Source organism: Mesocricetus auratus, unplaced genomic scaffold (genome assembly GCF_017639785.1).
Source record: "Mesocricetus auratus isolate SY011 unplaced genomic scaffold, BCM_Maur_2.0 Super-Scaffold_100047, whole genome shotgun sequence".
In the NCBI taxonomy this organism is placed as follows: Eukaryota; Metazoa; Chordata; class Mammalia; order Rodentia; family Cricetidae; genus Mesocricetus; species Mesocricetus auratus.
The window spans coordinates 3,393,966-3,418,428 of record NW_024429224.1 but is presented as its reverse complement, the minus strand read 5'-3'; the positions used below and the strand labels follow the sequence as shown (position 1 = coordinate 3,418,428).

Below are 24,463 nucleotides of genomic sequence, written 5' to 3'. Positions count from 1 at the left end.
CTTAAAATGCCCTGTGTGGTGAATCCACTGAAGTCACCCAGCTAGTGGTTAGTAGAGCTTCCTTTCTTCCCTGTGTTAGGTCAAGGCCGGGGGATGGCTCAGTGGTAAAGGTGCTTGCCACCAAGCTTGCTATCCCCTCCCAGTCTGTCTTTAAAAATAGAAAAAGTAAAAATATTCTTTAGTCTTTAAGTATAACAGACCAGAGTCTAGAAGTTTTACTGTGTCCTTGTCGTGTTGTCCCCCCTCCTCCACAAGACAGGTGTCACTGCTTAGCTGTGATTGGCTAGAACTCTACAGACCAAGCTGGCCCTGCCTCTTGAGTTCTGGGTACAGGGGACTGCCATCGCATCTGGCTTTTGGAAGCATACCTTCTCTGCCCTTACGGAACTGGGAGTCTGTGTGAAGCCCGAGCCCTGAGGGCCAGGAAAAGGAGATGAGCTTGGTCCTCAGGGGGACCTAGTTATTAGCTCCTTTTAGTTGCTCCCCCTCCTCCTTGTCCTTCCCCAGGTTGCCATTCTTTCTAGTTTTGTTTTTCAGGCAGTCTCCCTGCACATCCCTGCCTCCATATGTCTGGGATGAGAGGCTTGCCCCCCCCATGGCCCACCGCTACCTTTCTTTGAGCTCTTCACTTTCTCGTCTTGACCTCACACAGGGCTGCCCTCCTTGGGTGGTCCTTAGTGCCTCTTTCTACACACGTGGAGCTCTTGCACCCAAGTAGACCAGTCCTGTGTGCTTATCCAGCTACTCAGGGTTTGTCATAGTTCTACTGTTCAAGAAATGGGAAATGACATTTCCAGGTTGATTCTTGGCGGGGGTGGGGTGGGGGTGGGAGGTGGAGTGGGGGGTGTTTCACTTGCTTATTTGTTACCCCACACTGCAAGTTAAGTACACTTTCAATGATCCTAACTTAATTTATTCTTGCCCTGTCTGTAGATATCCTTTAAAAGATATCCTTGTAAAAGCCTACCATTGTCTAGAGAGTATATCAGTTATTATTGTCTTTTCCATCAACCCACCAGGAGAATAGTTTTAAAGAAATTACAGATACCCTTGTGTGCGGCTGCGTTCATTTAGAGGAATGCTCAGTGGCTAGGGTCCCTCCTGAACTCACACCTCTTCCTCCTTTATGCCAGTGGCTTACACTGCCCTCACCAGGAATGTGCTGACACATGTGCTCTGCCCCTGCCCTGTCTCTTTCCACTGCTGCTATTCCATACCGGCTCCTAGCTAGAAATGCACATAGCTTCTCAGTGCTTGGAGAACTGATGCTGTGTGATGTGTAGAGTCTCAGGAACTCAGTTACGCCGTGCTGCACTATCTGCCTGGCCACAGCTTCCCCAGCCGTGGTCCCTGACCCCTGCTGACATGCGGCTTCTGCCCTCTGTTCCTCCCTAACAGACTCTGCTCAGACCTCATCCCCGGTACAGTGGTGCCTGCAGGGTGAGCTGATGGAACCTGGACATTTGTAAACAATTTTGCATCACTTGAAATTTGCTTTATTAGGGACTGTCTTGAAATTTCCCAGAACAAGGGCACTCTCTCTGTACATCCTTCTGCCCATCATTCCTAGATCTTGAGGCTATGGAAGCAGGACACTCCACATTGGCCTGTAGCATATGCATGTACCTGGCCACAGGATGGAGCTTGCATCTGTTGAGACCTATGGTACAGATTCCCTTCTGTTTTTATCTCCTTCCCTGCCACACCTTTGCCTTCTTCCCTCCCTCCTTCTCTTTTTGTGTTGAGAATGAACTTAAGGTATCACAGATGCAAGACACTTAACTCTATCACTGACTTGTATCCAAGCCCAGTGTCTAACTTCCCCACTTTCCTCCCCATATCCAGTGATAAACTATCTGGCCATTTTATATCAGGAGTGAGATAATAGATTTTGAGGATTACTGGGCATATTTCTCACATTCTTTTTAAACCTAGGCTTTTTATTTTCCCTCTCCTTACATTTGATTCAGTGCAGCCTTGGAAATGTATATTTGTGTACACTGCTGTGAACACTGATTTCCTCTCCTTGTGGAAAGCAATATGTTCTCATCTCTTTTGGTCCTTTTCCCTCTGGAAGCTTAGGTATTTTCTTTCCATTCACAGTCACAGATTCCAGCAAAACCACTTGCCTGCCGTCAGTTTTCCTAATGGTAGGATAGGGAGAGAGACTTTGGTGTTGCCAGGCACTAGTTTGGCACAAATTCCTGGCTCTTTTCACACACAGCCAAGCGCCTGTGGGTGCATCAGCCAAGCTTTGCGTACGCCCCATGTCCACCTGTGGAAGCAGAAAGGGCTAGGAGCTATGGGTGTTCAGCACAGTTAAAACTCCATAGCTTCTTCCTTCTACTCTAAGAGCTCATCAGTAGATTTGTAGATCCTACGTGCCTGGGACATTCCTGTCTTGTTATTCTTTCTCATTCCTTGGACAGAGGCACTGTCTTCATCTTACACATTGAGTGACCAGGCTTTCTAGAGCTTTACTTTTCTTGGCCTTTTCTGAGTTATTGCGACTGTACAGCCGGTGTGCATTCTGAGTTTCTAGCTATAGTCAGGGTTTTCCCAGATGGGCCCTCCCATCCTTGCTAAGAACCCTCTTGTGCACCCACCACAATCTTTCCTTCGTGACTTGTGTCACCCACACAGGGGCAGCATACTGAGCTGTCCCAAGAAAACAGCCCATACACTGCAATCGTAAAGATACAGTGTATCTTTTTTTTAAAAACTTATTTGTTCTTTCATTTATTTTTTAACTTTGGTTTAAAAAACAGGTTTATTTTAAAGTGTGTGTGTGTGTGTGTGTGTGTGTGTGTGTGTGTGTGTGTGAACATGAGTACAGGTGCCCATGAAGGCTAGAACCATTGGATCCCCTCGAATGGGAGGTAGGAGCTGAGGTAGGGTTCTTTGCAAGAGTAGCAAGCCCCTAAGTTTGGTTTTGTGAAATAAGGTTTGCTTTTACCTGATGACTCTCCTGCCACAGTCTTCCAATGGTGTGGACTACAGGTGTCTGCTGAAATTGGTAACTTTAAAGGTACAGTTGCTGTTTACTTCTACACAGTGACTTCTAAGTGTTTGACAGGCAGTCCTGTTTAGCCCAGGAGCTCAAACCAGACCTCAGTCTGAAAAACAAATGACTGTTCCCACTATAAAGGATGTAGCCACATGTGGGATGTATCAGGTTTGTGCAAGAAACCTACTATGGGGGAGGGGGCTTTTTAAGACACCCTTGTGCTCTTTAAGTTTTATTCACCTACCAGCCGTTAACTTTAGGCCCCATCAATGGCATAGTAAAAACCTCAACGTATTAATAGTCCACTACAAAATGTCATATTCAAGCCCTTTCTTCCTTGCTGTTAATTGTCCTTGAGTGGTCTCCAGTTGAGACTGGTATAATTTTGGAATTTTTCTCTTTGGTATTGGCCTGTCCTATGGCTTTGTCTTTGAGTCTAGCAAAGCTGTATGTGTGCTTGAAGTTAAGATTGTTCCTTAGTCTATTGCTGTACATGTTGCACACTGGTTTCCTGGCATACAAAGATCATCAGAGCAGTTAAGCTGTGTTAATCCTTGTGTATGTGTTTGTGTGCACGGGTCTGGTGCTAAAAATGGTGGCGTTCAAGGTCTCTGTTTAATCAAGCATAAGACAGCAGGCCATTCCAGATCAAAGTAAAGCAAGATTATGTAAGTTTTCAAGATTAATTTGGGTTATTTTTAGTAAATTCTGATTTAACATTTCTTTCTTTCATTTTTTAACCTCCATGGGACAGGATCTCTCTGTGTATTCCTAACTGTTCTGGGACTCATTATGAAGACCAGGTGGCCTCCATCACTACATCTGCCTTAAGACTCTAGGACTAAAGCCATGCACCACCATGCTCAGCCATGTCTATGTTTGTTATGTCGTACCTGTGGTCGTTAGGCAATACAGCAGACCTCTCTCTCTCTCTCTCTCTCTCTCTCTCTCTCTCTCTCTCTCTCTCTCTCTCTCTCTCTCTCTCTCTCTCTCTCTCTCTCTCTCCCTCTCCCCCTCTCCCCCTCTCCCCCTCTCCCTCACTCCCTCACTCCCTCTCTCTCTGACAGGGTTTCTCTGTGATTTTGGAACTAGCTCTTGTAGACCAGGCTGGTCTCGAACTCACAGAGATCTGCCTGCCTCTGCCTCCTGAGGTTGGGGTTAAAGGTGTGTGCCATCACCACCTGGCCAATATGGGAGAGATTTGTTGACCCATCCCTCTTTACTGAAATTTGTATTCTCTGGCCAGCATCCATAAAGCCCTCTAACACTTGATTCCAAGGAGTTAAATATATGTTGTCAATAAAGGAGCAAATTGTTGGCAACTAATGGGGGTAAATGTAGATTCAGTAGCAAGTAGGAAAAGAAAAAGAAGCTGTGTGAGAATTGGACTACCATTCTATCCCACATTCTTGTCACCAGAGGAAGCAAAGGGGGGAGAGGCACTGTCTGCAGTTCCTGGTAGACGGGAGCAAAGCAGTGCCTCTGGTGCTGTGAGGAAACGCAGAGGGGCTGGAGCTCAGTAGGTAAAGTACTTGCTACCATGCAAGCTCAGGACCTGGGTTCAGTTTCCCAGCAGGGGGCCCACATTCTGGCAAGTCAGCCTAGCCAATCAGTGTGCTCCAGTTTCAATGAGCAACCCTGTCTGTAAAAGAAAAACAAAAGGCGGAGCACAGTTAAGGAAGACACCAACACCAACTTCATCCTCTGGTTTCCTTTTGTACCCATAGGTCCCCCCACCCCAGCCAGTAAAAACAAACAGTAGGCACCAAGCTCTGCCCTTCTTGACAGAGGTCACTTCCTCCCTTTCCGAGCCTTCCATCTAGCTACGTAACAGAAGGTATTTTTCTGCAAATAACCAATTTTGTTTCTTTTTAAATTCTAAATGTTTCAGTTACAAATGTATTGTTTCAAAGGACTGGCCATATACATTTTTTGCATTGCAAATGTGTCTACATGGTATGTTAGACTTTCAGTCAAATGCATACTTAATATTTTCCTTGCTCCCAGCATTAAGTATGTTTGGTATGCATAACCAAGCTGTCAGGTTGCACAGGGTTTCTTAAAAGAGGATTCATTTGAAGCTGAACTGTGCAGGGTGCCCATTGGCTGGCACACCTACTTTTTCGTCTGGTGACATTGCCAATCTAAAAATCACTTTAGTGAGAAGAGGAATTGGATTATTGCTGTAGGTGGGATACATGGAGAAGTTTCTCTGTAATACTGTTTGGACCCATACTGTAGCGAATGCAGAGGTAATCTATCAGTTTGTGAGTGTCTACAAAACCCAACTCTCTAGATAACAGGTTTAAAGTAAAGATTTAATACAGTCTCCATCGCCTATGATGTTGCAGTGACAGTTTAAAACTCATTCTCTAAATCTCAGCAGACTTTATAGCTAGCAGTGGGCCAATATAAAGTTTAATAGCGTTACAACACATAAATCATCTTTTAAAGATGTTACTAGTAGCTCCAATATTAAATGCAGACAATCGCCTGTGGTATAAATAATTTATCAAACACCATTTCAGATTAGCCTTCCATGCTGAGTTATTTATTTTAGCCTTTTCTGTATGATTCCTAAGGCACTTTTTGAAAGATCCATTACTGGTCAGTTTAATGAACTTGGGGGTCTGTTTTGTCCCCTCAAGCACTCGGGTACAGCTGTGGTGACCATTACATGGCCGACGTGGACCTCTTTGTGCCTTTTACAAGTGCTGCCCATTTGTCATGTAGCGGTAAATGGAGCTGCACATTGGAGTCCAGGGACACATTGTGTGGTGCAGTGATGGAGACAAACAGATAGCTCTATAAAGTGCTGCTTGTCACAGCCGACGTGGGCTACAGTACATCACTCTTATTGTAATCTCATTTAAGAAGCAGGCTGGCCCGGGGGACTGATATTCCCAGTTAGTTTGGTCTTTGTAGCCATAAAGCAGGAAGTGCTCCTTTTATATTCTCTGAACTTTTAGGGAGTGTGCTTTGCTTGGATTAATTATTACAGGAACTTCTCCATGGCTCTGGGTGAAGACTTGTCAGCATATTTGTCTGGACCACTGTTTTCTGGCTTGAGGCTTGGTGCCTGCAATTTGCTGTTTAGAGGTGGACTGAATCTTTTTAGGAGCCCTCTGGCTTGTTTTATTAAATAAGTCACCATCCATTAAGCATTTGCCATGTATCAATCACTATAGCATTTGCTTTCTGTACTTGATTTCTAGTTTTTGCAGCAAACCTGTTAGAAGAGCAATCTCAGAAAAGTGGTTACTGGCTCCTAGCTACACAGCAGGAAGTAGGATTCTGAAGATAAAGTTCTGTCTGTCTGTCTTCTTCCACATCTGCTAGATTGCTAGATGACCTTGAACCTGAGACCTCCATTTTTTTTTTCCTTTCCCATCACCAGGGTAGTGGTCTGCAGCATGAGTGTTTTGAAGCTGCTCTTATCCTGGAGAGCTATTTTTCTTGTAGCTGTGATGTGTCCTGCAGGTCTAACACACTGAATATCCAAGTTCCCTTGAGATAAGCAATGTAAATCCACTAGCAGCTGGCTGGTTGGAGGAGGATGCCCGCACAGCAGGGAGAGCACATAGCACCTGGGCCTGGCCAGCTGGGGGCACCGGGTCTGCATGGCTGGGTTAGAGCCCCTCTGTAGCACCTGTCCAGGCAGATGTTGCTCAGGATCCAGAAAAGGGAGGTGCAGAGTTCTAGAAAGAATGAATCCTAGAGGAAGGAACAGTGTTTCCTGATGTTCTGTGGACCAAAGATGATAGAATGTGGTATTTTCTCCACTTCTTAGGATTTTCTTAATAGTTTCCAAAATAGTGATAGCACATGTTAAATATAAAAGTTACTTAGTTGCAAAATTTTACCCTAAGGAAAAAATATGTAAATAGGTTTATCTGTGCCTAAAAGTTTATTTATAAAGTACTTTGTTCAAAGTCAGTATTTGACATATAAAGCAGTTTCTTGAATGTCTCTGAAAGTACTTCTTGGCAGGCAGTGGTGGCGCACACCTTTAATCCCAGCACTTGGGAGTCAGAGACAGGTGGATCTCTCTGAGTTCCAGGATAAGCTCTAAAGCTACACAGAGAAACCTTGTCTCAGGGGAAAAGAAAAAAAGAAAGGAAGAAAAAATATTTCTTGAAGATACTATGTAAGTAATGTGTAGACAGTAGTCATTTTCAGCCTCCTGGTGGTTAGGGGAAGGACATGAAATAAGACCTTCATCTTGGTATTGATCCCTGGCATGACCTTGTAGGAACATTATTCCAGCACCATGGGAAATAGAGAGGTCCTTGTCAGGTAGGTGGTCCATGGGTATCGTGGGAAGCACAGGGCCCCATACTCCATAGTAGAGATAGATGCCTGCCAGAGGAGTTGCTGCTTGGACCAGACAGAAATTGGCAGCCACCGTTCTTAAATTTAACCCAGATATTGAGGCCCATAGTGACAGGGAGTGACACAGTCTTGGTGTACCTGATTAGTGAAGAGCCCAGAGCCCAAGCAAGGTTACTTGTTAGCTGATATGGATTGTGGTTACCACAAACCTGGTTTACTGTTTACTGTTTGCCAGCTGTGTGACTTTAGGGCTCCCTCTCAGTCATACTCTCTGATGAGTATGAGCCTCAGAAGATGTTTGGGAACTGGAATAAAACTAGATAATGGTTATCCAGGTGCCTGACTCAGTATGGTTTTGTGTGTGTGTGTGTGTGTGTGTGTGTGTGTGTGTGAGAGAGAGAGAGAGACAGACAGACAGACAGACAGACAGACAGACAGACAGACACACAGGAGGGGGGTTCCTTAAAGAATCATCTCCCATATATGAGTGTATGAGTGAGTACATACCATGTTTACCTTTTGTGACTGGGTTACCTTACTCAGGATGGTTTCTTCTAGAGCCATCCATTCACTCATTTGTGGGTATTAGACATAGAGCAAAGGATTACCAGCCTACAATCCACACCTCCAGAGAAGCTAGGAAACAAGGAGGACCCTAAGAGAGACATACATGGTCCCCTGAAGAAGGGGAAAGGGACAAGATCTCTTGAGCAAATTGGAAGCATGGGGGGGAAGGGAGAGGGAGTTAGGAGAAAGAGGAAGGGAAGACATGAGGGAACAGTAAGAATAGAGAAGAACAAGAAAAGAGATACCTTAATAGAGGGAGCCATTACAGGTTTAAAGAGAAATCTGGCACTAGGGAAATGTCCAGAGATCTACAAGGATGACACTAACTAACAATGTAAGCAATAGTGGAGAGGCTACCTTAAATGCCCTTCCCCTATAATGAGATTTATGACTACCTTATAAGCCATCCTAGAGCCTTCATCCAGTAGCTGATGGAAGCAGAGGCAGAGATTCACAGCTAAGCACTGAGCTGAACTCCTGGAATCCAGTTGCAGAGATGGGGGAGTGATGAGCAAAGGGGTCAAGACCAGGCTGGAGAAACCCACAGAAACAGCTGACCTGAACAAGGGGGAGCTCATGGACCCCAGACTGATAGCTAGGAAACCAGCATAGGACTGACCCAGACACCCTGCATGTGGATGTCAGTCCTAAAATGCCCAGGAGGTCTGGGCATTTTATGGGGTCTCTGGTAGTGGATCAGTATTTATCCCTAGTGTACGAATGGACTTTGGGAGCCCACTCCACATTGAGGAATACTCTTTCAGCCTAGACACGTGGGGGAGGGCCTTGGCCCTGCTCCAACTGATATGACAGATTTTGAAGATTCCCCATAGAAGGCCTCACCCTCCCTGGGGATCAGGAAGGGGATGGGATAGGGGGCCAGTGGGGGAACAGGAGGAGGGGAGGGAGAGGGAACTGGGATTGACATGTAAAACAAGCTTGATTCTAATTTAAATTAAAAAATAATCTCCCCTAGAATTAGTGAAGAAGCTTTAAATGTTCCCCCAATTTTTAAAAGCCTTTATACTTAACTGTACAGTAATTTTACAAGTAAACCAAATTATACATAATACATTTAAAAATTTGCACTTTTTAAAATGTGCTTTTGCCAGCAATCCACTTCCATTTCCAGATGTTTGTAAAAACAGAGGGAGAATCACCTGCACTCTAGAACCTTCTGCCCAGGTGCTGCAGTTAAGTAAAGATGGGCATGTGCAACACTGTTCATCTGTTTCTCTGCCCTCTACATCATCTTCCCTTGGGAACTTAAGGTCTGCAGCACCAAGTGCTGCCCATTGGGCTTTGGTTGTTGTTTGTTTCTTTTCCTCCCTGTCCCAAGTGCCTTGCTCAGAGTACCAGCAACAGAGATGAGAACAGACAAAGCGAGGCAGTGGTTAAGTGGAGAAGAGAGTAGGGGGAGAAGGGAGCAAGCAGGGCACTCCCAGTGTGCGTGCACACGCACAGCTAAGGTTGGTTAGTACAAGAAGTCAGTTGCAGTGAGGTTGCATTGTTAAGCGGGTGGTTGGGCTTTGCAGTTCACTACCATCTGCTATGCCACCTTTCCTTGTTTCTGGTAAGGCTTTTGTGGGACTATTGAGAATCCAAGGGGAGAGTTGATTTGAGAGCCATTGAGAGCTCTGTGTGCGTGCGTGTGTGCGTATGTATCAATCTATTAAAACATGCTGAGGGAAAACAGACTTACAGAGCTGGGACCAAGGGAGCTATGGACCGGCCACATACAGCTTCACGACCCAAGAGAGTGCAACTTCTATCTCCTTTATAAGAGATCACATCCTCAGACAAGAAGCCACGCCTTAAGGCCGGTACCCCAAAGCTATTGGCAGAATGAATTTCCACAACAGAGTTCCTGATTAGCTGGTCCTCTGGGGTGAATTCATACAGTACATGCACATAAGAATAACTTGCTTTATGGCCCTTACAAAGGTGCCCAGCTGCTGCTTTCAGAGCTGTGCCTTTCCTCCTCTGGGTCTGTAGAGGGCACTCCCGTCACTAGATTCCAGCCTGGCTCAGAGTTCTCACAACTTGAAGCCTTGAATTTGTCCATCAAGGTTCTTAGGCCAGATTTGGGGCATTTGGTTCATTGGGGGTTGGAGTTGGGGGGTGTTACTGAGATGTGTGCATTTTGTTGGGCTCATGTATTTGTACCTTTGTGCCTTGGGAAGCAGATGAAGCACAGAGAAAAGGCTGACTCCTTTCTGTCCTTGTTGCATAAAGGATTTCAGCCTCATGGGCCCATGCTCTGTCTTGCTGCCTGCAATGCACCACTTTCCTGGATGCCTTTGTTTCATCTTGCCTTGAATTCCGCTTTAAGCTTCACTGACTGTGAGCTTCACCAAGGCAGTCATTATTGTCACTGTTGACCCTTGTCATGCCCTGGAACAGTCACATCCCAAGAGGGTGAGGTTCTGGGACCTCTGTCTGTGGCCCTAATGTCTCACTTGACTGACATAGAATGTCCCCATGTGGCGTGTCTGCCATTCCCACCCTCACAGTGACACACTTCCTCCATCAAAGCCACACCTCCTAATAGTACCATTCTTTTTGGGGGCCGTTTTCTTTCAGTTCACAGGAGAACTTAGTGAGTCTTGCTTCAAATGATGAGTGCTGACAGCATATGATGGAAGACATTTTGGTGAAGAAGGGGCGTAGGCATGAAAGGCTTAAAAGTCCCAGGCCTCCACTTACCACCTGAAGAGCTCTAGGCCGACCAAATGGAGTTGTTTGCTGTCTTTTCTTCCTTTGAAAAATGAGTGTTGAGAGCCTCATAGTTGCAGGGAAGTTTAATCGCCTCTCTTGAATGCATCTGTGGAGCATCCCGTGTGTTTCTGAGCACAGCGCCCACCATTCTCCATGGACACAACTCACCATGGCTGTCTTTTGCTTTCTCAGGAGGAAGAAGCCAAGAAGCTGGTGAGTGAGGCTATCGCAGCTGGCATCTTTAATGACTTGGGGTCTGGAAGCAACATCGATCTGTGTGTCATTAGCAAGAGCAAGCTGGACTTTCTTCGTCCATACTCAGTACCCAACAAGAAGGGAACCAGGTAAGTGAAGGTGATGGCACTTTTCCTGTGTCCTGTCACCTTTGGAATCTCCATGCCATCTGGATTGGGCTTTCTGCATTCTTTCCCACATCTAGAAGAGCCTGTGTTCTAAAGCAGGCTTATTCAACAGGTCTTGTGTCAAGGCTACTTTATGATCACAGGCTATGGTCAGACAGAGAAGTGTCCTGTCTATCATGTTAGCAGGAGAGAGCGTCAGGCTGAGAGCTGAGACATTGAGGTTTCTTCTCCCTCCCTCCCTGCCACCACTCATGTTTTCTTGAGCATCTTAACTCCTGAATGGAATTTTATGAGGCATTTGGGTTTTGTGGTAGCCAGCCCACAAGTTTTGTTCAGGCTGGCCCAAGACATCCTAAAGGTTCTAAACCGGTGGCTAGGAGCCTTTGAATTGTGGCCATGGTGGCTACCAGTGTTGTTCATGCTAAAGGGAGTTGTGCTGCTGGACCTGTGGCCTGTGCTCTGTGGATGCTTCACCTCAGTGGTGCAAGCCAGGATCTGAACTTTGAGGTGATGTTCTGGGCCTACGCTTAGGACCTGGTGTCTGCCTTTACCTGTACTGATGGAAAGAAAGCGCTTATGGGTGTTCAACTGCTTTAGTACTCTGGGCCCTGAGTTCTGCTTTTAGGTACAATCACCTGAGTGAGTCAGTAGTAACTGGGCCTGGGCACTGGTTAGTAGTCCAGGACCTCTGGAAGGCTTGCTTCTACTGCACTGAGGAGCCCTAGCTGTAGACTCACAAGGAAAGGATGGCCTTCAATGCCAGCAGCTCTTTGTGGTGGGCTTCTTTCAGCATTGTGGAAGTTTGCTGTCGGCAGTTCTGGGGTGGGTTAAGGTGGGGCCACAGGTTGGCATGGTGGCTCTGGGTATCAGTCCTGTATTTGAAATGATAGAGCTGGGCTAGTGTGATCCGAGTTCCCCAGGCCTTGAGTGAAATGGGAAGCCCCCTTTAATATACAGGCTGGTTTGGGAGAACGGCTCCCACTGAAGGATGCTGATCCTTTGAGCAGAGAACTGGGGAGTAGTTCTGCTCCGTGTGGACTGAATAGTCAGTCTCCAGGTGGAGAATTCTAAAAGCCACCTTTGAAAACTGGGTGTGGTTACAAAAGTTAGGCAGCACTGTGGAGCCAGAGATGTGGTTTTGTGGCAGAGCACTTGCCTAGAATGTGTGAGGCTCCAGGTTCCATCCTAGCCTTTGGGGTGGGTATGGACCCAACAAGGTGACAAGGGGGGTAGCTGGTAAGGGGCTAAGCGAAGAGAGGTGTGCATTAATCTGCCTTGGGACAGCACCAATTATCTACACTCTAGAATCCCACCGTCCTTTGGACTAATGGCTGTGAGAGTGCTGCCTAGATAAGGGAACCCTCCCCAGAGTGGACAGCAGGTGAGGGCCATCACCACTGTGGACCTGGCTGTGTGTTGCAAAGGCCAACAGCCTTACCCTAAAGGTACAGGGGCTCTTGTTTCCACTCCCCCTAAAGACAGAGTAGAAGTCTGAAGAGTCAACTTCTTGGGCCACTGGGACTTTGGTCTCAAGGCAGCACTTAGCTGCCAGTAGCCCAGCCTGGTTCATACCAAGAGCCATCTTTAAACTTTAAGGGAACAAGGACAGATGTGTTTTTGAAAAAGTGTACCTCCTCCTAGAGTCCACCTGAGCATCAGGTACCCTTTCCTCTGCTCCCTGTTGGAGCCCGAGTGCCTGTTGAATGGACAAATTTCCTAGGAGCACATGATCATGGCAGGCCAGGTGGGTGTGTCTGGTGGCGATCCACCATGCCCCTGCAGGGACACAGCCTTGTATGTTCTGAAGTGGTGAGTCTGGAGCTTGGCTGTGGACTGTGTTAGTTGTATTGCTGGTGCTCCTAGAGTGTGGGGCAGAAAGCCATATTGTGTCACTCACATTGCTGCACAGAAGGATGTGAGTTTTAAGGAAGTGGCAGCCTTAAGTCCAATGACCAGGTAGTTTCTATCTGGTACGGAGGATGGTGGAGCGTGGCAGGGAAATGGAAAACCATTTCTCTTAAGTGTTGTCTGACACACACACCCCTCAGGTGTCCCCATCTTGTATTGTAGTATTTGGAAGTGAAGGGCAATTGACTCCCTGAAGCCACAGAGGTGGAGTTCTCGGAGCCAGGGCTCCAATGAAGTCTGTTGCTGTGTGGGCACAGTGTCTCTGTCCTGGCCTAACTGCTTTTGTTTTTCTCGTTAGGTTTGGCCGGTACAGGTGTGAGAAAGGCACTACAGCGGTCCTCACTGAGAAAGTCACCACTCTGGAGATTGAGGTGCTAGAAGAGACTGTCCAGACCATGGACACTTCGTGAATGGTGCTGGGGTAGTTGGTTATCTCTCTGGGTGTCTGGGGCACACCCCCCCCCCCACTCCCCCAAGAACACACATTCAGCTACTGCTTGCTGAGTGAGGCTCAATTAAAAAAAGATAAAACCCAGTGAGTGGCTGTAATGTGGGGACTGTGGGTCTGGGCTCCTTGTGACCTGATTCTTCTTCTGTGTTTTGGGTTCTGGTATCAGTGGTGTGGCCCAAATCCAGATTTGGCTCCTTTGCTCTCTGAGTGAACATGTGTGACCCGGGCCTGTGCCTGCTTACTCCATCTTCACTGGCGGTGGCCCCAGGCGTCTGTCAAGTGGAAAGTAGCGATTGAGTCTCTGCCTGTGGCATGGCCCAGTGCACAAGGCCCCGAGTTTACCCCTACTCTTCCCTACATGCACTGGAGACAGGCACCTTCAGTTTGAGTTCTCGGGCTGTATACATGCTCAGGTCGAGGAAAAGGCAAATGGAAACTTGGCTTTCCCATGGCTTTGTGAAACTGGTGGGCTGCACTCTGGCCATTTTTATGACAATCGAAGGAGTGCTTGGGTTTGCTGTTTTGTAGTAATTAGGACATAGCATTGTACTGCCTCTCTGGATGATGATTGGTGGAGACTGGACATCCCAGGGGTCATTTTATTGGGCAGATGGTCCTCTTGGTGTGGACAGTGGTTGGAGTGCTGCAATTAATTTCTTTATTCTACAGAGGCCAACAGAGCCGCGGAACAGACACAGTGCTAACCAAGAGTAAGGGAAACTTTCAGGGTTAGTGCTGGGCAGGGGACAGAGGCTCCCACCCCACCCCACCCCACCCCACGAGTGAGGGTTATGGGCGGGCCACTGGAGGCCCACTTCCCAGGTGGAAACTGCCAGAGCCAGCTTGAGAGAGTACAGTGCATTTATTGAGGGTGGCAGCTCGGCAGAGTCTCAGAATTACTTGGGGGAACTTAAGAATACTCTGGTATTCCTTGGACTGTTTGGGGCCTGGCAAGTTGTTTCTAAAGGTGCCTCAGGAAGTTGTGCTGCTGTTGTGTCCTGGGTTTGGTCTGCAGTTCAAGACGATACTGACTTGCTGTTAGAGCCATCCCCAAGCTGCTCAGCGGTCACTCCTCTTCCCATTCTGTCTAAACACGGAGAGCTTGCTCTAGGCAGAGGCCATACCTGGAGTGTAGACTCTGCTCAGAAGGTGGTGGCCAACCAGGGACCCTATTTTGGGGAGCTCTGGGTAGTAAGTTCATCCAGCATCGAGTTAAACATCTGACCAGACACAGCAGCACTGGCCTGTCATCAGTGTTTGATTATTGCATAGGCCAGGTGCTTTCAGCCTTCCTAAAGCTGTCACCCTCTAATACAGTTCGTGTTATAAAGTTATTTTTGTTGCTACTTCATAACTAATTTTGCTGCTTTTATGAACCATAATGTAAATATTTTTTGGAGGTAGCGGTTTGCAAAAGGGATTCTGACCCAGATTGAGACCACTGTCATAGTAGAACAAAATAATTCAGACTGTTTCCTCCGGCACTTAAGTTTGCTTAAATTCACATTTATAAATTAGTCTTCACAGTTAATCCTATTGAGAACAAAAAGTAAATGAACATATTCCTGCTTTTCCTGCACATAATACAGTTGTATTTTAATTCTTGACTCTCGTGGTCCATGGACTTGAGTTTTCTGAAAGAGTGACAGGTTGCATTTTTGATCACCTGCCACTGCTGGCTGATTTGTATCTCGTGTGTGTTTGTTTTGTTTTTCTTTTTGAGTTAGGATCTTATATCCAGTCTTAAACTTCCCATATTGCCTAGGGTGAGCCTGGATTCTTGATCCCCCTGCCTCTACCTCCTAAGTGCTAAGATAACAAACTTAGGCTGCCATGTCTTTTGTCTGAGATCCTGTCAGAAAAGCCAACAAACTTACCCAGGTCATACTAGGAAGACAGAGAATCAAAATTGTAGAGACCAGTGTGGAGGCAAAGCTCTTGGATTTTTCTTGCTATCTTCCCATGGATGAAAGTGTTTCATACTTCTCCTACAGTGAGCCACAGCATTTCAGGAGGCTATGGTACACGGCAGGGCAGGAGAGGAGGACCACCCTGTCTCCCAGACACTATGCATCTCAACGCCAGTGCTGGGTGCTTCTCACTGTCACTCATCAAGTTACAAAATGCAGAGAAAGTATTAGCGAAATCTCTACTCTAAACCATTATTTCTATTGTGTCCCCTTACAAGAGAGTAAATGAAGCACACAGCCTGTTGTATGGAAAGGTACCAAGAACTAAATCAACCGGTGTTGATCATTTGCAAAGGCTGACACACACCAGTCACCCTGTTCGCTGTAAGTCTGACAGTGTGGCCTGGACAGGTCGGAAGAAACCAGGTCGACATTCACATTTCACTTGGTACAGGGGGCTTCAGGGACTGCTAAGTTCCTTCCCCTACTAATAGCCCAGCTCAGATTGTCTGCAACAGTTCAAAGAAAGGACTTTGGAGATTGACCATAACCCAGCTGCTTTCAGCTTTTAGTGGCAGAGGCAGCTGCCTTTGTTAGCCTGCTGAGCCCTCTGGTCTTGGCTGTGGGGGTTTCCTGGTGCCACTTGGGGAGAGGACTCAAGTAAGACAAGTGGTGTTTGGCCTTGATGAGGCACGCTGCATTCAGGTGCTGGACGCCCAGACATGCATCTGCCTGGCCACCTGATGCACATACACGATGTCAGGTCGGTGGTTGGGGTCAGGGTAGATACACATACTGACCAGTTCCCGAAGCTGCAAGGAAAGAGCAGTTCTGTCAGTCTTAACGTACTCAGGCACTTTACCCACATCCACACAGTCTGCCACACGGCACCTATGATGGTAGAGTTGTCCCCTTTCAAGTGAAGAGTGCTTTGAAGGGTAAGATATACGGTCACACAGCTCTTGGGGTGACCGGGTACATGCATGCCTAGGCCTGTCTAGTTCCAAAGGCAATGCTTGGAGACCCTCAGATAACCTTCAGTTTTGACCTGTGCACACCTTTGCAGATTTGTGAGTGTGAGTACCCTGTACACATGTGTGTCTGCTGCCAGTCACACAAAGCCCAAACCAGAGAAAACTCCAGGAAAGAGCTTATTGATCATAATAAATGCATTAACATGCAGCAAGGCTGCAGTCTGAATACCCCCTGGCCTCTTATTGTGCTCATGAAAGACATGCTTTTAATTATCCAGACACTGAGGCTTCACCCGCCAGGGTGGAGGAGGGGCACCTTAAGCCTCTGATCCCTCTCGTTCTGATAGCCAGAGTGCTAGTTATTTTAATGGTAATTAAAATAATGACCTTAAAAAGCCTGAGTCTTAAACGTGCAACACTGGGCAGGCTGCTTGCTTCTCAGTGCCTGCTGCTGGGGGTGCTGGTGGTCTCAGCAAAAGTAGAGAGGGGAGGTCATGGACCAGAGAGCTCTAGGGTCTGAGGAGGCAGAGTCTGGGGTGTTCCAGAGGCCCTGGGCCCACAGCATACACCTCCAGCTAGGGGCCAGTCCTGGACCCCCTGCCTCACTGAGGGTGTGCCTCCTTCCTTTGCCTGGTTTTTTGGGGTCCCACTGCTCTATAAACACCGAAACCCATGAGCAGATGAAAGTGGTGTTTGTAGCACATCTGGAGTCCAAGACTACAGTGACTTCTGAAGCTGCTCTGCAAGGGAACCATGGCTGACCATCAGGTGAAAAACACATCAAGGTGAAATCTGCCCTGCAACTACTCAGAAGCAGAGTACATAGTTACCAGTCATAGGGAGAAACAGCAACAAAGACAAGACCCCTTAAAACACAGTAGAGCTTTAAAAGTGGAGTGTATTTAGGGACACACCCTGTGCTGAGGAGGAGGGTCTGGAGCTGCTACCTGCCAGGGGCGTGCACTAGAGAGACAAAGTCTGCCCTAGGAGATAAAGCTAAGGGCTCTGGAGGCTTTATTTCTGCCATGCAACTGAAGTGGAATGGGTGGATCCATTGGCAGACTGGCACAGGAGCACAAATGATTAGAACCAAGTTGCATGTCTTTTTGTAGTGTGGAAGTTAGTTTAAATAAAGGAACAAGCAGTGAATAACGGATTTTGTGAAGGACGTAATCCGTTCTCCCTCTGCTCCAGCCTGCTCTCCAGAACACTGATCTTTTCAGCGGAGGGGCTAGCGAGAACTCATGCCACTGGAGCAGACTCCTGACCTCCCCACCCCAGGGGTGGTGCTCTGCACAGGCGAGGACCAGTGGACTGGAGGCTGGCTGGGAGCCTCCTAGGCTTTGCCCGCATCCACAAGGTCTCATCTGGATGATGGGCTTTTCCTCAGTGGAATGGTTCTCCGTCTAATAATGCTGCAGCCTTTTAATACAGTTCCTCACGTTATGGTGAGTCCCGACCACAAAATTACTTTTGTTGCTATTTCACTGTTAGGAACTATAAATATTTCTGTTTTCCAATAGTCTTAGGAGACCCCTGTGAAATGCCTTTTGACTCCCAAAGAGGTTGCAACCCAAAGATTGAGAATGCTGCCTTAGTGGAAACATAACGAGGGAGAGGTTCTATACATATGAGCCCTTATCATGGGAGTGGCCTTGGGTTCTGTAGAGTGAGAGCCCTTAGACTCAACACACATGACAGGTGATGTTTAGCAATATTTACATAGAGCTGTGTTACTTCCAATACATACTTTTGATGATGATGGATGCTGGCTTGGCTCTGCTAAGCAAGATACCTGTATTAATCCTTATGAACCTGGACTGGAGAGTCTAGTTTTGTCCCCATGCTACAGATGAGGAAAACAAGACTTTAAGGAAGTATATAGACCTGTTTTGACTGAACCAGGAATGTGCCAGGAGGCCTGTCAGTTCTCTCTATTCATGAGGGAGATACAATTTAACCCATCTGAAGATGACCTTCACACAGCCAGTAACTGTCCAGAGCGCCTGCACCCAGCATAAAATGTGGAAGTCTAAACTCCAGGGTTACAGGCCTGTTACACAGCAGGAGACCAACCAGCTCGCCCGAGGTGCCCCCTCTCACCCCCTGCTCCTCGGTGCCCCTAGGCTGCTTTAGGTCTACTGCAGCTGTGCGCTGCTGCATCCTACAAGCCTCAGGCACTTGAGCACCACCCCTCCTGGAAGTCCACCAGGACTGGCCCCCAGCTTGCTCACCTTCTCAGAGTAGTGCTCCCCTGGGAGAGGTGGGTAGTCACACTGCTCTATCTTCTGGCAGAGGGACAAGAGATTCATCTTGTCTCCATAGAAGGGGCTCTGGAGAGCTGCCATCTGCAAGGGAAGGGACACGGGACCAGCCATCAGCCTCAATCAACATCTAAAGGATTTCAGAAGCCAGAGGGACCACTGGTTGGTCTCCATTGCAGCTGAGTGTCCTGTGGGCTTCTCCCTCTCTGGAGCCCAAGGAGGTTGGGATTGCAATAAGAAAGAGACTCTGCTCCTTAGGCTCTTCCTAGGCCTGACAGGTTTTCTTACTTTATTATTATTATTATTTTGTTTTGTTTTGTTTTCTGAGCCAGGGTTTCTCTGTGTAAACAGCTCTGGCTCTCCCGGAACTTGCTCTGTAGACCAGGCTGGCCTCAAACTAACTCCCAAGTGCTGGGGTTAAAGGCGTATGCCACCACTGCCCATCAGATTTTCAATGGGTGCTCTCTCTCTCTCTCTCTCTCTCTCTCTCTCTCTCTCTCTCTCTCTCTCTCTCTCTCTCTCTCTCTCTCTCTCTCTCTCTCTCTCTCTGTGTGTGTGTGTGTGTGTGTAGTGTAAGGGGACAGTCAGCCTCTAGTGTTAGTCCTCAGGGGCACTATCCACCATTTCCTGAAGACAGGGCCTGGCATGGCACTTGTCACGAGTGGTAGGCTAGGCTGGCTAGCCAGTGAGCCTCAGAGATCAGCCTGTCTCCACTTACCCAGTGTACATCACAGCACACAGCTTTTCCAGCATGCCAGGGGTTCTAATTCAAGTCCTGCATGCAAGGCAAGCACTTTCCAACTGAGCTCCTTCCTCTGCCCATCTCTGTTTGAAGGTCTCACTTAGAATCCCCAGGGTGTCCTGGGACTCATTGTGTCATCCAGGCTGGCTTCACTTGTGGTAACCCTGCCTTACATTCCTGGGTGCTTGGGTTACAGGGAAGTGATACCATACTTGGCTCTGACTAAAGAGTGGTGGCAACACTGTTCTTGGGAACATGTCTACCTGAAAGCTGACTTCACTGGAAGGTTTGGACAGATGTAGCGAAGCTGTCTGCAGGCTGGTGCCCTCTCTCAGGGAGTTCCAGGGTGGAGAGAAGCTGGGCTCTGCAGTTGGTGGCTGTTAAGTTGGAAGCTCCAGCCTACAGGGTGTGGCAAGGTTCAGACACCACCCTGGGCACCTTAAGAGAGGCAGACTGATGGGCACTGGGGAGTGACAGGACAGTTGGACAGTGGCCCTAGTGTGTTCTCATCCAGGGAGAGAACTCCCTCTTCCTGAAGTACCCACATTCCCCACTGTGTTCAAGGTACCTGGGGGAAAGCCTCGGGAGGGTCTGCAGGAGCATGGAGGTAGCCCGGCATGCACATCTGCTGATAATCCATGATGGCATTCAAGTGTTTTCTGTCCCTCACTTCCTGTTTCCTCCTGATGAAAGAACCTAGTCCTTCCTGCTAGTGAAGGGTCATTGGGTTTTCATGCCCTACCTGGTCCAGGTCCAACCTGTTTGACTCCCTACTGAGGAGCCAGGCTGCCAAGGCCTTTGCTCTGGCTCACTGGCTGAGGGCCCCTTGGCCCTGGCCTTGACATACCTGATACGTATGGCAGGCTGTGAAGTAACCTGAGGGCTTGCTGGTGATATGGGGATTATAAGGATTACCTAGGAAGGTGAGAGCTACTCAAACTGGTGGCCAGCCAGCCCCTGGGAGGTCAGAGCAAAGGCCAGACACTGGCTACTTCTAGACCACCAGAGTCGTGGTTAAGATAGTGAACCACATGCCGTACTTTCCTTCCCTGGGTGTGAGCCACACAACCCCGGAAGGTGAGGGTTGTCTGTATCTGAAAGAACCTAGGATGTGGAGGGAGGAGGAGATGATACGTGACTTAGGGACCCAGACACCCGTCTTGTCTGTCACCCAGCGTCTCCCAAGCACAGCCTGGGGTGAAGGGTGATTTAGAGGGGCACGAGGCCTGGTTCTCTGAGGGAGGGGCTTTCCAGGCCATTCTACTGGTCAAGCCAGAATTCCAAAGCAGCTTTTCCCAGCCCACAGTCTTGCTGGGTCTCTGCCCTAGGTGGGCCTTTGAGGTCCCCCTGCAAGGGGCCAGCACCAAGTGAGCCTCAGGCTTCACTGTCTCTTCCTCCACAGGAAAGGTAACGTGTTTCGAGACCTCAGCCAATGCTGGGGCTCAGCGAAGGATGTCTAGGGGACTGTTTCTGGCCTGGTACACTTGGAGTCCCTGGTCATGGTGACATAGCATGTGTTCCATGGGGATCATGAGACGCCTCAGGGTCTAAGTTAGGCGGGGAGTGGGAAGATGGAATTTGTCCCAGCTCTTCAAGCTGACACCTTGGGAAAATACCACAGGTGGTCTCTGGGAGGTGACAGCCATGACTGTAGGACATCTCTTGCCAATTATCCAGCACTGGCCCAGATGAGGCCCCTCATTGTCTCCTGGGTAAGCAATACACTTCTTTCCCTGATGCGCTGTGGGGGTCCAGAGGGATGCTGGCTTCAGCAGAGTCCGCTACCACCACTGAGGGCAGTCCATGAGCACCATGGCCTCCTACTCCGAGAGGAACTGACCCATTAACCTGCACTCCCGCTGCCGTTTGCTCTTGCATGGCTACAAGGCAGGCAGCACCACACACTACCAATGACCAAGTCAACTGGCTGAGCTGAGTGGTAGCAAAGGCCTGGGTGGGGACAGGGCTGGCAGGAGCAGAGGGAGCCAGATGTCATCCCCCACCCTTCCACTCGCCCCGAGGGATGCACGCACACACCTCTCGGTCAGGCTGTGCTTACGTTTAGAGACCCTCACGACTCTAAGGGGGCAGGAAGCAGCTTCTGAAAACACACAACACAGGAAGGAAAAATAAAAACAAGCCATCTGGATTGCGACAAAGGGGACTCCGCGAGGACCCAAGCTGAACTATGCCGAGACCTCCTGTTGGCCAAAGCAAAAAGGGAAATGTGTCAAGCCGTTGGCTGTCTAAGGACTGGCAGCAAACACCAGGTGCTCAGCTCAGCTGGTCAGTGGGCTCACAGAGAGGCCTGAGTGTCCGGAGCTGGGCACCTCAGTCACAGGGCCTCACACACTTCACTCCACAAGGCAGACTATCCCACACATGGGGCAGCTGAGACCAACCCTTCCAGGTGCTGCTGCTGAGATTTGGACCTTGGGTCCTTTTGCCCAGTCTGGGCTCCTGCTGGACACACATGTCTCCCCTCGGAGGCCCAATGGTTGAGAGTTCTACAGGCATGCTCACAAAAACGAAGTAAAAATCGCTCTCTTCCTCATCTCACATGTTTAAGAGTAGGGTGTTCCTGAACAGCTGTCCCTCATCCCGGCACCTGACATGGCTGGGTCATGCTCTCTTAGAGGAGTTGCACCCCGGCACCTGACAAGTCGCCAGCCAGATGCAAAGGAAGCAAGATGACAGTGTCACACTGAGAAAAGGTACCCAGTCACGTGACTAAACATAGATAAGAATTATGGGCTCATTTAAGCTGTAAGAGTTTGTTAGTAGTAAGCCTGAGCAATAGGCCAAATAGTTCATATTTAATATAAGCCTCTGTGTGCTTATTGGGGACTTAGCAGCCGCAGAACCTGGCGGGACAGAAACTTCCATCAACACAAGAGTCTCACCCCAGCACTTGACACGCCTGGGTCATGCTCTCTCATAGGAATCTCATACCTGCAGCACCTCACACACCTGGGTCATGTTCTCTCACAGGGGTCTCTGAATCCCCCTTTGGCCCCAGACCTTAGGGTGCTCATTAGGTCTATTCCTGAAACTGATGCCTCAGAGTCTTGAAAAGACTTGGCTTTCCCCACTGTTGAGTGTTCTGGCCTGAATTGCCCACAGGCCTTCTGATGACACTGGGCTACTGCACCCTAGCAGGTAACCCACACAACCAATCCACAAGGGCATCTTTTCTAGCCACGCATTTAAAATGCACGACCTTCTGCTAGGTGCAGGCTCAGGAGCAACATCTCCACCTCCCAGCCTCCCTGCCTTAACACGCCTCTAGCACCTGACTCAGAAAGAAAGACTGGGCTGGAGAGATGGCTCAGAGGTTAAGAGCACTGACTGCTCTTCCAGAGGAGCGGAGTTCAATTCCCAGAAACCACATGGTGGCTCACAACCATCTGTACTGAGATCTGGCACCCTCTTCTGGCATGCAGATATGAATGCAGGCAAAATATTGTATACATAATAAATAAATCTTTTTAAAAAAGGAAGAAAGAAAGACACCGAATTCTATGCCTTGTAAAGAGATTGGAGAGCCGCCGTGGTGGCACACGCCTTTAATCCCAGCACTCAGGAGGCAGAGACAGGTGATCTCTGTGAGTTCAAGACCAGCTGGTCTACAAGAGCTAGTTCCAGGACAGCCTCCGAAGCCACAGAGAAACCCTATTTCGAAAAAAAAACAGAGAGAGAGAGAGAGAGAGAGAGAGAGAGAGAGAGAGAGAGAGAGAGAGAGAGAGAGAGAGAGAGAGACCCAGACAGGAGACTGCAATCCGCTGTCCAAAGGCCCCCATGAACCACTGGTGTGGTAGTCACCACACAGCCCCCAGAAGCATTAGTTTCTTTTGGTGTATCCTGGGGCACTTTCCTGAGTGTCACTGCTGCAGTCAGTCCCAGCCATCAGTTTAATAATGGGGTTCATTAGAGTGACCAGTTCAAACCAGACTCACAACCCCACACAAGCTCCAGGCTAGCAAAAGACAAATGAGGTTTCAGTCCTAATCCCATAGTTCTCACCTGTCTATTAGGGCTCCAATCAGGCAGCCAGGGCTTGGCGGAGATTCTTGGGAGCCCAGTAATGGGTCCCAGCAGGCTGGCGGGAGGTGCAGCCACTGACATAGAGACATCAGATGGCCCAAGCTGCACCTCTCTGGGCGACCTGTGCTCCTCACTGACCCAGGACCCCACTGCGGCTATCTTAAATGAGTGAGGCTTATGCTTGTTCACAGCATACCAAGACTCAGGGGCCCTGACTCTGGCTCCAGGCTGGCTACCAGATCAGCAAGAGCCACACTGTTGGGCCTGGAGTGCTCCTTAGCGTAGCAACACAGGGTATGAGCCAGGCATGACTGTACCCATTCCCAGGACCTGCATGCCAATGAATAATACAGATGTGGTTACCAAGGAAACCAGAGAAGAGCAGTGAGATGTCCCACTGGCCCATCCCCTTCTTGGAGCCCACAGTACAGCTTACTACCAACCACCTTTCCAGCAAGGATGGCTTGACCACATTACGGAGGCCACGCCTGCTGAAGGGTGAAAGGCTGGTCCCCAAGGGTCCTGAAACTGCAGGTGGGTACGTGCAGCCCCGGTACTACCATAAGTGGATGGGGTGAGCCTGTCTTACCTATGCCCCTGTGGAAGTTCCCACAGGCCACCAATCTGCACACGAGAAACTCACCTCATACAGCAGACAGCCTAGGGACCAGATGTCTGACTTGAAGTTGTAGCCATTCTCGTGGATCCTCTCTGGTGACATGTAGTATGGTGTTCCCACTGCAACACAACAAGGGGTAGGACTCAGGAGCTGGGCCTCAGTGGGGCAAGAACAGGGGCTTAAGGAGAGGAGATATGGACTGTCCCCTCCTTTGTAGTCTGAGATAGCTGCCCATGTTAACAGAGCCTTAAGTGGCTCCTCAGGACCCCTCAGGGTTAAGAACTGGTTGGGGGCCACACAGCCAGGGTTCAATGACGGTTGAATGCAAGTGACCACCATCTCTTTAGGCAACAGTTTGTATCCAGGACAGTCCAGAACAAGCTCTCAACAGAAAAGAACAACTGTCCATGTTGACAGAGCCACATGAGGGGAAACTGAGGCTCAGGCAAGTCAAGAGGCTTACAAAAAGGGGACGATCCATTAAAATGATCAACTTCATGATGACATAGTCCTTCGGGTTCACCAACAGCAAGCTAGGGTATGATGGTTTGAACGAGAAATGTCT

General features: G+C 48.6%; 2 protein-coding genes across 4 annotated transcripts in view; one reads left to right on the top strand and one right to left on the bottom strand.

Annotated features, from left to right (window-relative positions):
* Psmb7 (proteasome 20S subunit beta 7) overlaps positions 1-13,429 on the top strand; it is a 57,518-nt gene extending 44,089 nt beyond the window's left edge. The window contains exons 7-8 of the mRNA XM_005082082.4: positions 10,817-10,968; positions 13,193-13,429. Of these exons, the coding sequence (XP_005082139.1) occupies positions 10,817-10,968; positions 13,193-13,304 (264 nt within the window). The 3' untranslated portion in view covers positions 13,305-13,429. The remainder of the gene's footprint in view (positions 1-10,816; positions 10,969-13,192) is intronic.
* A 759-nt stretch (positions 13,430-14,188) lies between these two features.
* Nek6 (NIMA related kinase 6) overlaps positions 14,189-24,463 on the bottom strand; it is a 71,872-nt gene continuing 61,597 nt past the window's right edge. For all 3 annotated transcript variants that reach the window (XM_040735700.1, XM_040735699.1, XM_013122042.3), the window contains exons 8-10: positions 23,923-24,017; positions 18,464-18,577; positions 14,189-16,067 (exon numbers count right to left, since the gene is read on the bottom strand). In XM_040735700.1, coding sequence (XP_040591634.1) covers positions 15,957-16,067; positions 18,464-18,577; positions 23,923-24,017 — 320 coding nt within the window. In that variant the 3' untranslated portion in view covers positions 14,189-15,956. The remainder of the gene's footprint in view (positions 16,068-18,463; positions 18,578-23,922; positions 24,018-24,463) is intronic.